The 12,867-nt window shown below is 49.6% G+C and overlaps 5 protein-coding genes across 5 annotated transcripts; 3 read left to right on the plus strand and 2 right to left on the minus strand.

Moving 5' to 3' along the window:
• Nucleotides 1–315: 315 nt before the first annotated feature.
• Nucleotides 316–801, minus strand: BDR25DRAFT_43424 (uncharacterized protein). Its single transcript, XM_033698567.1, has one exon. The coding sequence runs from the start codon at nucleotides 740–742 to the stop codon at nucleotides 485–487; it is 258 nt and encodes an 85-aa protein (XP_033553887.1). The 5' UTR covers nucleotides 743–801; the 3' UTR covers nucleotides 316–484.
• Nucleotides 802–1,794: 993 nt separating this feature from the next.
• BDR25DRAFT_276733 (tripeptidyl-peptidase-like protein) lies at nucleotides 1,795–3,901 on the plus strand. The gene is made up of 3 exons (XM_033687566.1): nucleotides 1,795–2,112; nucleotides 2,187–2,820; nucleotides 2,871–3,901. The coding sequence occupies exons 1-3, from the start codon at nucleotides 1,930–1,932 to the stop codon at nucleotides 3,887–3,889; spliced, it is 1,836 nt and encodes a 611-aa protein (XP_033553888.1). The 5' UTR covers nucleotides 1,795–1,929; the 3' UTR covers nucleotides 3,890–3,901.
• A 1,000-nt stretch (nucleotides 3,902–4,901) lies between these two features.
• Nucleotides 4,902–7,099, plus strand: BDR25DRAFT_43435 (carboxypeptidase cpdS precursor). Its single transcript, XM_033698568.1, has 5 exons — nucleotides 4,902–5,326; nucleotides 5,376–5,642; nucleotides 5,691–5,756; nucleotides 5,809–6,051; nucleotides 6,105–7,099. Exons 1-5 carry the CDS (start codon nucleotides 5,140–5,142, stop codon nucleotides 6,959–6,961), a joined length of 1,620 nt encoding a protein of 539 aa, XP_033553889.1. The 5' UTR covers nucleotides 4,902–5,139; the 3' UTR covers nucleotides 6,962–7,099.
• A 92-nt stretch (nucleotides 7,100–7,191) lies between these two features.
• On the plus strand, nucleotides 7,192–8,726 carry BDR25DRAFT_276738 (tryptophan synthase beta subunit-like PLP-dependent enzyme). Its single transcript, XM_033687567.1, has 2 exons — nucleotides 7,192–7,578; nucleotides 7,644–8,726. The coding sequence occupies exons 1-2, from the start codon at nucleotides 7,260–7,262 to the stop codon at nucleotides 8,465–8,467; spliced, it is 1,143 nt and encodes a 380-aa protein (XP_033553890.1). The 5' UTR covers nucleotides 7,192–7,259; the 3' UTR covers nucleotides 8,468–8,726.
• BDR25DRAFT_276740 (HAD-like protein) lies at nucleotides 8,649–9,738 on the minus strand (the record flags this gene model as incomplete). The annotated part of the gene is made up of 3 exons (XM_033687568.1): nucleotides 8,649–9,249; nucleotides 9,394–9,427; nucleotides 9,624–9,738. 3 exons carry the CDS (start codon nucleotides 9,736–9,738, stop codon nucleotides 8,649–8,651), a joined length of 750 nt encoding a protein of 249 aa, XP_033553891.1.
• Nucleotides 9,739–12,867: the final 3,129 nt, after the last annotated feature.

Here is a 12,867-nt window from a genome sequence, read left to right on the forward strand (position 1 = left end):
CGACGACTAATTTTCACGGGCTCCGCCATCGGCGCCAGCTCCAAGCGCTCCTATGATTCTTCTCGGGTTGACGTATTTCGGGTTAACTGAAGAGCTTTAAGGTCAGACAAAGAGTTTGAATGCAGTATGACCAAGGTGGTAAGACCATGCAGTCTTCGGAATACGTCTACGCCTGGCAACATAATTCTGGAAAGAGTAAAAGCCGGAAAACATCTCGCGTGTCCCACCTCCGCGCAGTGATACTAGTGGATATTAAGGGCTTAATAGGCACATTCCAGATATGACATCTTAACTTGATTTGAACAGTAAGTTCTTATTTTATTGAAATCTCGCCTTCTATAAAGACTATGGTCCGAGATAGCTCGCAGTTCAAACAAGTTTGCGAAGTTCTAAGATATTTGTTTGATGCATCATGCCGGATATCGGAGAAGAGCGAGTGGAGGGGAGTCACACGATGCTGAGTGTGATAGACGCAGCTTCGACTTCAGCATCGCCCCATCGTATTTGTGAGACCTAAGCCACCAGGGGCCTTTGTGCTAAACGTGGTAGTGAAGCGACAGCCTGAATTCAAGTTGCATATTGTGACGAATCTCGTCACACGAGCAGTCAGTATGCCACAGCAAAGGTCAAGATGCAACCCATTTGGGAAGGGCGAATTCGTGCTTGGAAAGACTACCAGGAGCAGGGTCAGGTGCCAAAGTCGAGAGGTACAAGATCCGGGTGTCATTTTGACTCGGGACATATACGAACATCCACTGTGGAAAATTCCATCTCGGCTTAAAAATGGCTTCTCGGTTTGATGGGTTCGTATTCGGCTTGACTACACTCGTACTTCGCAAACATGAAAGCTATCCTGCAAGATTTTAATCCCTGCAAACTCTTCCCTGCAATGGACACGTAGTGTTGAGCCTCCTAGCCCTAGTTTGCAACAATAGGCCTTCCACGGATACAATCATAGGCTTGATTGCTTGAGCATCCATACGCATCCTTCAATGCGTCTCTTACGTATGGTCGAAGTAGTTCGGAAAGCTAAAGAACCTCCCGGCTTGGTAGCATCGAGCGACTTGGCAAGCCAAAAGGAGGGATCTAAAGGTAGGCTAATAGCAATCCAATGTCCAGCATGCAGTATGGTAGACTTGTGGCAATTTGGATGAAGTATATAAAGAAGATGGTTGAACTCCAACGATGTTGCAACGGCGGAGACTTGCAGAGTGGCACGTCTTGGCGGCGCGACTGCCGAGTCCACGTGACGGCTCTCGGCATTCCAGCTCGCATTGTTAAACATTCTGCCCTCCCCTTTTCTTGTCCAAATTTATGACCTTGGACCTTGCAATGCCCACCCACTATTGAGGACTCAATGCAGTACTCTGTTCCAGGTACAGACACCTCCCTATTTCAGCCTCGGCCTAGTGCTGGATCATCTGGTTCATGCGTGCAGATTGTGTTTAATATGGCCGAAACAACACATCCAATCAGCATCACGTACTTTGGCGCATATCTACCTCCGTTCCTTTTCCTCCACGTCGCACTAAGCGTGGCGAGCCTCTCACAGCCGGCCACAGCCATCTGGACCTGCATCTGAGACGCTGACAGCAGATCCAAACCCTTGCACGGTGATCTCGGCATTGAAACGGCAGCCTGCAACACCGGTGCAGTGCGGTTGCTGGTTACTGGCGGAATCGTGCATGGTCACGCCTTCTCGAATGGGCCATGGTTGTTTATCTCAATATTCACCCACCCCGAAAACTATATCATGGCCGTCGCTCCCAGCCGCCCTGCTGCTGCACCGCCCTTCTTTATTCAAGTAGGACGTGCTGAGCAAGGAGCTCGCGGCCAAGCGCTGAGACCTGTACAGCTCTCCCTCGTTCCCTTCCATCTCAGTATTTCTTCTTTTAGGCTCCCATTGTCTGTTTATCACCACTCTTCACAATGAGGTACTCGACCTTGGTCGCGGGAGTGTTGTCCCTCGCGGGCGTCGCCACTTGCGCAACGACTTCCCATGTCGAGACTCTCGAGCCTATGGAGAACCTGCAGCACGTTCCTCAAGGCTGGAAAGAGGTTGGCGCTCCTGCGCAGACCCGCAGGTTGCACTTCCGCATTGCTGTCACTCAGGTGAGCATGTTTCATGCCAATTGAAGCCAATCGAGTGGCTTCACCACCCAATTGCTCCGCTGACGGCGGCACAGCCTAATCATGATCTATTTGAGCAGACCTTAATGGAAATTTCGACTCCACACCATCAACGATATGGTCAGCACTTGAAGCGCGACGAACTCAAAGCACTCATCAAACCGCGTGCTGAGTCAACTGATTCTGTGCTCAAGTGGCTGAAGGACTCAGGTATCTCATCTGACGACATCGTAGATGATGGTGAATGGGTCAACTTTGTGGCTCCTGTTTCAACAGCCGAAAAGATGATGGACACCACCTTCAAAACTTATCAGAGTCTTGTACGAAAGGAAGTCAAGAAAATTCGCGCTCTTAAATACTCGGTCCCTAAGGACATTCATGACCACATCGACATGATTCAACCGACAACGCGCTTTGGCCAGATCCGGCCGCAGATGAGCCAAATCATTGATAAGCAGGTCGTCGGTGTCGAGAAGGCTGTGAATGCCAGCTGCAACAACTACATCACCCCTCAATGTCTCAAGGAACTGTACAACTTTGCCGATTTCAAAGCTGATCCCAAGGTGCCCACACTCATTGGTGTGAATGGCTTCTTGGAAGAATATGCCCGATTCAAGGACTTTGCAGACTTCGCGAAGGCATTCGCTCCCTGGGCTGTTGGAAGCAACTTCACCTGGACATCTGTCAACGGTGTGTATCCTTGGACTTTATTGGTGACCAGTCACTAATAGTTCCCTTAGGTGGTATCCTAGATCAGCGAGCAACAAATGACAGCGTTGAAGCCAATTTGGATGTTCAGTACACTGCCGGTCTCGTTGCACCCGCCATCAAGACGAACTACTACAGCACACCCGGCCGTGGAATGCTTGTCCCTGATCTTGACCAACCTTCTGAGGCGGACAACCAGAATGAACCCTATCTAGACTTATTTACCTACCTAGTTGGCCTCCCTGATGGCCAACTCCCCCAGGTTCTTACCACTTCGTATGGGGAAGATGAACAGAGCGTACCCGAGGAGTACTCGAAAAAGGTTTGTGACATGATAGGCCAACTCGGTACCAGGGGCGTTTCCGTACTCTTCTCCAGCGGCGACACCGGCGTCGGCTCCGCCTGCCAGTCCAATGACGGCAAGAACACTACCCGGTTCTTGCCCATCTTCCCGGCTTCCTGTCCGTATGTCACTTCAGTCGGCGGGACAACCAATGTTTCGCCCGAACAAGCCGTTTCTTTCTCCTCCGGTGGCTTTTCTGACCGCTGGCCGCGCCCTTCATACCAAGACGCTGCGGTCACTGATTACCTCAAGAAGCTTGGCAGTCGGTGGGAAGGTCTGTACAACCCCAATGGTCGTGGTTTCCCAGATGTTGCCGCACAGGGTACTCGCTACCGTGTCATCGATAAGGGCACGCAAATCTCAGTTGGTGGGACTAGCGCCTCTGCGCCAACTTTCGCTTCTATTGTTGGGTTGCTCAATAATGCTCGCATTTCAGCGGGCAAACCCGCTCTTGGTTTCTTGAACCCGTGGATCTACAGCCAGGGTTACAAGGGCTTGAACGATATCACAAAGGGCGGCTCCACAGGCTGCGTAGGAAGGAGCATATATTCCGGCCTAGCGGCACCATACGTGCCGTATGCGTCCTGGAACGCGACCGAAGGATGGGATCCAGTAACGGGTTATGGCACGCCGGACTTTGGGAAGCTGTTGAAGATTTCTGAGTCTGGTACCTATTCTGGGAGGAGGGGTCTCCATGGTCGGTTTTAAGCGACGGTTTCCATTGTCAAGTATATTAATATGACCGTTTCAAGATTTGATAAATTTTTATTTTGGCTCGAATCGAGCTGCGGTAGTACCTCAGTTTTTGGATGAACGAAGTGACGCCGACACGGATTTTGGATGGTGGACAACAGTGCGCCACTGATGATCTCCGACACTTGCACGCCACAAGCGGGCGCTGGAGTAGCTTGGCGTTTCACGGAAACGATTTCGCTCCCCACTCAACCGCTAATTCCATCACCCTCATCAAACTCATTCCTCGCATCATCATCCTGAAGCATCTCCAATCACAAATGAAAGAGCTGGAACACGTCCTTCCTATCGGTGCCCCGGGAATTTGCCACCCTGCGAAGTCATGCCAGACTTTCTAGGATCTCATTTTCTCGAGGTGGCCTTTCTGACTCTTCGTCCCTGTAGCTTCTCTGCAACAAGCTCCACGAACATACACGACACAGCTGTTTGTTCGGAACACGGATCAAGCTTTCCCCAAAACTGCGGCTCGACGGGTGGGAGTGTGAAATTCGCCTTCGATATCCACACCAGCTCGGATGAGATTTTGAAGACCGATTGGAGAGGAAGGTAGGCTTGAATTTAATGCAATTTCGAAATTGCTCTACACTTGCTCGGGAAGGTACAATTGCCGTCGCCCGTGCCCTTGCAGACCCTTGGCTTCGGGCAGCGCCGGAACTTTCCAGATGGCTTCCCCATGCTTGAAGCTGAAGCATCTTTCCGAGCACCCCGCGTTCCTTGCATTCATCCATGAGTCCCCTACCAACCGGTAGTTTCCCCTCTCCTGCTATCGCAGCTCTCTACCATCTCTTATAATGGAGTCGAACCTTAATGTCTCCTCAAGACAATTCCTCCATACGAGTGATGGATCTGAGGTTCAGCAGTGGGTTCCCCACAATGATGACCTGGTGGCTGGAACGCGGGGCGGCGATATGCTGTGCCTGCCTAATTTGGCATCGTATTGATGCCAATCTACTATCGACTATCATCGTCAGGGAATGCTCATAAACAGCCCGCGTCTCTTGAACGGGCTCGTGTGACGTCGCCTTCCTCAGTCTTTCCTCTTGCGCGTCTTGTGATTCAATTGTACCCTACGATCCCTATTTCGAAGATCTTGAGCCTCTAGGGTATAACTGTAGACTTAAAGGTGAAGTATATTCGCCACAGGAAGACCTAGCTTCTACTTGCATCGAGCTGGCCATTCTATATTATTTCATAGGCTCGACAGTATGAGATTGCTATCTTCGCTAGCCCTCGGTGGCCTCGCATCCTCAATCTTAGCTCGAAGTGCTCGTTACTCTGGAAAGAACATTGAACTCCCGCGCTCACGACATGGCTATCCAATGCAGCCGGGACAAGCTCTACACGCGAAGCGTCAAGTGAAGCCGCTGATTGAACAGAACGAGAAGACTTCTAGTATGTGAAGACGAAAGCCAACTAAGAGTACTGCTGACCTACTCTAAAGAGTTCATAGTGAATGGTTCTGCTGGTGCGATCCCGGATGTCGACTTCGACATTGGAGAGTCATATGCAGGTCTATTACCTATCAGCTCCATTCCAAACGCGTCCGAACTTTATTTCTGGTTTTTTCCTTCCTCAAACCCCGATGCCAGCGACGAGATCACGATTTGGCTGAATGGAGGTCCCGGATGTTCAAGTCTTGAAGGTTTTTTGCAGGAGAACGGACCAATTCTTTGGCAATATGGAACCTTCAAACCCATTTACAATCCATGTGAGTAAGACTGGATTAGAACCCGACAATACCCTAACTAGCGTAAAGGGACTTGGGTCAATCTTACGAACATGGTCTGGGTAGAACAACCCGTCGGTACTGGCTTCACTCAAGGTAAGTAATTTTTTGTATCATAGCTGCCAAAAAAAGCTAATTGATACACTAGGCAACCCTACTGCGACCAGCACCGAGGAAGCTGCACAGCAGTTTCTAGGCTTCTTGAAGAACTTTGTTGACACATTCGGTCTATGCGACAAGAAAATATACATTGCGGGTGAGTCTTATGCCGGGAAGTATATTCCGTACTTCGCGGATGCGATGCTAGCAACAAACGACTCGAAATACTACGATGTGCAGGGAATCATGGTCTACGACCCCAGCGTAGCCTCGGATACGCTGCTCGAGGAGAGTGAGTGCATTCATCCATTTCATTTCGGATGCTAGAATCTAAAAGTGCTGTAGTCCCGGCTGTTCCTTTTGTAGACCAATGGGAAGGCCTGTTCAACCTGAACGAGACTTTCATGGAAGACATTCACACGCGCGCCGACGAATGTGGGTACACAGACTATGTCGAAACTTACCTCACGTTCCCTCCCCCTGGCCCTCTGCCTGTACCCGCCAACAATAGCCATACTCCGGGGTGCGGTCTCTGGAACGATATCACCAACGCAGTTCTGCTCACGAATCCGTGCTTCGATATCTACCAGGTGGCTACCACGTGTCCTCTACTATGGGATGTTCTCGGGTTCCCTGGCTCGATCCCGTACCTTCCCGATGGTACGACTGTCTATTTCAACCGTACAGAGGTTCAAAGGGCCATCAACGCTCCTGTTGGCGAATGGGAAGAATGTTCCAACGGCGTTCTAGACATTGACACTTCGATCGATTCTGGACTTGTCGTTCTCCCTCGTGTTATTGACCGTTTACAGCGCACAGTGATCGTCCATGGTGATCTGGACTGGATCCTCCTTGGCAACGGTACGCTTCTCACAATCCAGAATATGACATGGGGCGGTATGCAAGGCTTTCAAAGGGAGCCGTCTGACGACTTTTTTGTCCCGTACCATGATGAAGTTAGTCTCGGGTCGATATCGGCAGCTGGAGTCATGGGAACGACGCACACAGAGCGCAAGTTGACGTGGGTCAGCCAGAGCTTGAGTGGACATATGGTTCCACAGTACCAACCTTCGAGCGCATACAGGCAGTTGGAGTTCTTGCTCGGTCGAATTGATAGCCTGTCCGAGAAAGGCGGGTTCACGACAAGGGGTAATGGTACCGTGAAAAGAGATTTAGGTGTGATGAGGGGGGTCGCCATTTGATAGCGCCGTGAAGTGGTTGTAGATTTCCACGGATTGGGAAGTGATTAATGTTTATTACTGGTATCTATTGTTATTCGGAGTCTAAATAAAGTAATCTATCAGCTCAGCCATGATAGTTGTGGCTTCTGCCACCAGAAACCCAATTCGGCAAGGCGAGAGCGCCGAGAGACCGACCGTTGTCTGTCAGCAATTGCGACATGCATCACGCTTTCCACATCTCCACCCTCATCCGCTCGGCTAAGACTCGGACTGTTCACAATGTGTCTCTCTAACCTCACCATTCAATCGTTATCCCACCATGGGCTTGCCGCTAACCCGCGACTCGGTCCTCCAAGCTCATGAGCTCGTCAAACCCCACATCCACCTTACACCAGTCCAAACCAACACCACGCTCTCGATTCTCGCATCAACGCCTCAGTCGCCCGATGCATTGAAGGGCACACAATGGGAGGGCCAGACGCCCGCGAAGCCGAACGTCAGGTTGTTCTTCAAGTGCGAAAACTTCCAGCGGATTGGTGCGTTCAAAGTCAGAGGTGCTTTCCATGCTGTCAAGAGATTGATCGAAGAACGGGGAATCGAAGAGGTTAGGAAGACAGGTGTAGCTACACACTCATCCGGTACTGTGCTGTCCTCAATTGCTTGAGCAAGCAAGAATTCCACGTTAACTCGGCCCGGCCAACAGGAAACCATGCCCAAGCTCTTGCCCTTGCGGCAAAAGCTTTCCACATTCCTGCTCATATCGTCATGCCCTCCGTATCTACTCCTTCAAAAATCGCTGGCACGCAAGCCCAGGGCGCCACAATTCACTTCAGCGGCTCTACATCCCAGGAACGAGAAACGGCAGTCAAAGAAGTGATTGCGAAGACAGGGGCGACGCTTGTCCCGCCCTACGACCATCCACACATAATCCTGGGCCAGGGTACCCTGGCACTGGAATTGCAATCTCAGGCCAGGGACTTAATATCCCAGAACAAGGAGCTCAGCGTTGGGGAAGTGAACAAGGGTCTCGATGCTGTTATCACACCATGCGGGGGTGGGGGAATGCTGTCTGGTAGTGCGGTTGCGTTGTATGGCACAGGAATCCGCGTATTCGGTGCAGAGCCCAGTTTTGAGGGCGCAGATGATGCGCGCCGCGGCGTGGAAGCCGGCAAACGTATCGAAAGTGTCAAGACATTGACAATCGCTGATGGTTTGCGCACACCACTGGGGGAATGGACGTGGAAGGTTGTGTCAAACAAATCCATGGTTCAGGGCTTGTATAGTGTAACTGAGGAGCAAATAAGAGGCGCGATGAGGCTAGTACTAGAGCGGATGAAGTGTTTTGTGGAGCCGAGTGCGGTGGTTGGATTAGCCACAATTCTCTACAATGAGGAATTCCGACATATGGTGGAAAGAGCGGCTGGTGACGAAGGCTGGAATATAGGGGTGGTTTTCAGCGGGGGCAATACGACTGTGGAGGCTATTAGCAAGCTGTTTGCTCCAGTGATAGACGCAAAAGCAGAGTAGACCAAGGGGGGCAGTGGGAAAGGATGCGAGTAGAGTGGCTGAAAATGTGGCGGGCTAGGAGTTGATGCGGCATCAAAGCGATAAAGGTGGCCATCATCTTCTCAATGTGGCAAAGCCTGAGGCCTGAAATCTAGACGTCTATATTGGCCTTACTTTCTTACTATAACACTCCCCAACTAGCCTAGTCATTTCTCCCCACGGCTTCCCTAACTAATGCCCTTGTATCAGTCTCCTCGACCTCGCTCTCAACACGGCCTTCGAACCCTTGTTCCAAAACCTCAATCAACTCATCCAGCCTCTTTACTACAAGATCAGTATGCTGGTGCTTGGCAAGATGTTCGTTTGCATTATTCACCAGCAAAACCGTTGCCGCGCCAGCCTTGAACCCAGCAGTCATGTCATCAAGAGAGTCTCCTACCATGATAAGCGATTTCCCGCCATCCTCATGCATCCAGGATTTCGCGATGTGCAAGATGCCTGCCGGATCTGGTTTCGGCGGTCGAAACTCCCTAGTGATGATAGGGTGAAAATGGGAGTCTGGAAGGAAAGTCGTTAGGAGGTGAGCGACAGGGGTGTCAAAGTTGCGGGTGCAGATGCCCTTTTTAATGTTCCGCGAGTCGAGGTATTCCATGAGCTCGACGAGCCCGGTTTGGGGTTTCTGGTTCTTCATGGCATTGCGTTCGATATTGCGAATTTTTTCCATGGCGGTTTCTTGGGAGGTTGGGGGGAGAGAGTAGACGTGGTCAAGAATGTCGGTTGCTTTTGTGATATTGAGGGTCGATCTGATGGAAGTTAAACCTGGTTGAAAATGTATTATTCTGTGAACGGAAAGAGGAAATACTCGCCCAACAAGCCAATTATTTTGCAGTGCTTGGACGTGATGCAAGTACTTAAGGGAGGGCCACGATTGGGGGCCTGAAACTTACCGCATTTCTGCAAACATGTAGTTCTGAGGTTCACCTTGATAAACGCATTAGCGATAGACGCATACGACTTTAAAGGACTGAGAGTCTGAGTTTAGGAAGAAGCAAGCTTTGGTAGAATAGAAGAGAGTGCGAAAACTTAATAGCGCGAATGAGCAAGAAAGTTGTGATCATGCGATGGAGATAAAGGTTGAATAATGGTTGAGGTAGAATTCGATGGTGACGGCACTCACACAATGTCCCATCGACATCAAACACAATCCCTTTCAAAACTGGCCTCTCGTCACCTTCCATCCTCTGCATTGGATCCAGCGGTGCAAAGCGCCTGGGTCTGTGAGGACTTTGCATTCTGAAATAGTTTCTTGCGCTAGTCTTTGGGAATCTTCGACACCTCTTATAAGACCATTTGCTTGATTGCCAGGCTGAGGAAAGACATCTAGTAAGGGTGAAGGGTTGGCTGAGGATGAGGTTCATGAGAGAGGGTGCAATTGTTGTGTTGCTTTTTGGATAGTGGGTCTTACCATCCTGGCGTTTTAGCGCGAATGGCTGGCGAGGCCTTCTGTAGAGATGTCGGAATCATTGACCTCGGGAGGCTTGCTTCTGACGCCATCATATTCGCACTCTCGCGATCCATCAGAACATGGCACCTCTTCATCGAAGCAGATTACTTCCTTCCAAGGTTTTCTCAGGATATTCATCTACTAGTCTTACTGCCTTTTCCCGGCGTCACAGCGTCCATGAAACAGCACACAGGAATACCCTTCGATCACGCTTCGAGCAGCGTGTCACGCCCGGTCTACGCCGAAAGCGCTTCCGATATTATGTTAAATGTGTAGTTTTTGCAGGTCCCCTTGCGCGTTCCTGACCTCAATAGCCTTCCAGTCCTGCTAGTAGTCCGCATTACTTTCTCACACTCAGTAACTGCAAGGGCTCTTCTGTATCTTATCACCGAACGTGGACGTAAGAGGAGGTATTGCAGGACAGATATTTGCATCATAATAACGCCCCACTTCCATGGTTCTTGTGAGAAGTTCAGCCTGTTAACTCTACCCTACTTATTTTGGTTGACTGTGATAAAATGCTATAGATAAGTGCATAAACTAAGTTCTCCTTTCACTTGTTTCCAGCGTTGTCCGCAAGATATTCGAGATTTTTCTCAAGCCGTGTTATCAAACCAATTGAGAACGGGTACCCACCAGTTTTCCGCAGCCGGCTGGAGCAGTCGTAGACAAAGCTACGGGAATTCGGGGATTAGTTCTAGATTAATAGTCACAAACTATGCTCATCAGAATGATATCTACCCCAAATTCCTGCTCGAATAGCTTCGCCAAGGATTTCACACATAGGACACCTTCGATGCATTCGTAGCCAAGTTCTGCCAGCTGGCAGACACTCTGAACATATTCGGTGCTGTTTAGTTAAAGGAGTAGCCAACCCAAGATTCTCCTCTAGTGTTAAGATAAACTAGAAGAAGCCATGAAAGATCGATGAAACCTCTCAAGAAATTATTGTACAAGGCAACATCGACTCTGGCTTAGAAGACCACAGAATTGCGTTTGTTTGGGAACGCTAAGACAACATGGTGAGCACGCGATCAGGTCTTCACGATTTATTCCTCGGCGGAGATGAAATACCACAGAACACAAAATTGACGAAGCTACAAAGGCTCGGTAAGACCAATAGGCGCAGGCACCAACTACAACCCTCTCCCCTCCGTTCGAAGTGGCATAAATATTGGCATTCATGTTCCACATGTGACCGAAGACGGCCTTCGTTTGCTTGACATAGTGCTTACAGACGTATTAGATCTCAAAGGACTTAATCTATTAACCTATTGGTTCGTTTTCCAATATTAAGCTACTTAGCACTTCCACTGCCTTCTCTGCAGCGAAGACTCTGTTCCGGGAAAGGCTGAGGAGCTTGACGCTCTGGAAGTACCTTCCCTGCCTATCTCCGTGGCCCGGACATACCGAATGTAGTCCCTCCACTCCCGTTACTAGCATGAGGAAACGCTCGTCTGTTCGGGCAAGCTCACCCCAGGCAAATTTTCCCCATGGTGCACCCGGCATCGAAAACGGTTCCTCATTAGCCTGCAGAGCAAAATGGTAATCGAGATATACTGTAATCTTGAAGCTACCATTTCCCTGCAAAATGGCCTTGACAATAACCGCGAATGGGCTCGCAGAGGGATTCTATATCGACCACCACATTTCATGATCTGTCATCTTGTGGCCTACTTTCCCCGCTCCTGGACTAGTTCGGATGGACAACAATCTATCTTCTACTAATGCCAGACCCCTAAAGAATAACACACCTAGTTGAAGACAAATGGCTACCTTTCATTGCAGACGGTTACAGGGACATTCTCGTTTTTTCTGTCAGGCGCTAGCTCGACCAATTAGCCACGCGCTTGATGGACCAAGATAGATTGATGCTAATCCGCAGACTCATATCTAGATCGATGATCTATATTTGATAGTGCTGCAATGTTGATATTTCTTGTGCTTTGGTGTACAGATTGTCTAGTACAATCCCTCGAAGCACCGAGGGAGGGTGGATGAAAGGGGATTTGGAGAGGAGGATCTGAATTAGGCAAGGGCGACAGCCGAGTTGTTACTCACGAATTATGTTGTAGTAGGTTTTTGATGAAGGGGTTGCCAAAGAGGTCACTGAAGATATAGAGGTAGTGATAGGAAGGTGAGGATTGAAAAAAGAATTCCCTACTTCCTCCTTTTAGCCACAGTCTAGCTGGACTTTTTACAAAGGGCAAGAGATATTGATGTCATCCAAAAATAACCTTCTCTTAGGATATGCCATTTGCGTATCGATAAGATGCAACGTGCTATGTTCCACAAATTCAATCTCTTCCACCCATTCTTACGCTTCCACGGTCCACCACGTGGGCGCTGGTTCCACATGCCCCTTCTGCCGATATCTTCTTCAGTTCTAGCGGAGCCTGACTTCCTTTTTTCCTCTCTCTCTGGTCTCGAATATTCATCTATTTCATCTTCCAACGCGATATGGCTTCCACCCTCTCAGCTACTCTCCGTGACGCCATTTCATTCGCAGATACTACCTAAATTCTTCACTATCAGCATGCATATCGAAACAGTAGTCGTTCGGCCAGACGAGACTATACCACAAAGGTCCTGGTCCAAGGCCGAAACTGCGTCGGGACGCTCATGTCGACGCTTCCACCCCTGGACAGCGACCCTCTTCAAGAAATCTGGGCTTACCTGTCGGGGCCAATTTGCTGGTCGGTCGTGGGGATTCATAGCATTGGGTCGCGAAGCTAAGAAAAATACGTTTTATATACGCAATATGCACTTCAATACTTCCAGAGGTTACCAAGAAATATATTACAAAGCAGAAGTAGCTCTCTTGCCACTCTAAGAGTATCTTCGAAACCCAACGCCTCCATCCATTCCTTCGCTCATCTTCTCATCTTTCTAGTGTCGTGGATGATCAATCTCGGGT

Source organism: Lindgomyces ingoldianus, assembly GCF_010093535.1.
Source record: "Lindgomyces ingoldianus strain ATCC 200398 unplaced genomic scaffold BDR25scaffold_2, whole genome shotgun sequence".
Lineage (NCBI taxonomy): Eukaryota > Fungi > Ascomycota > Dothideomycetes > Pleosporales > Lindgomycetaceae > Lindgomyces > Lindgomyces ingoldianus.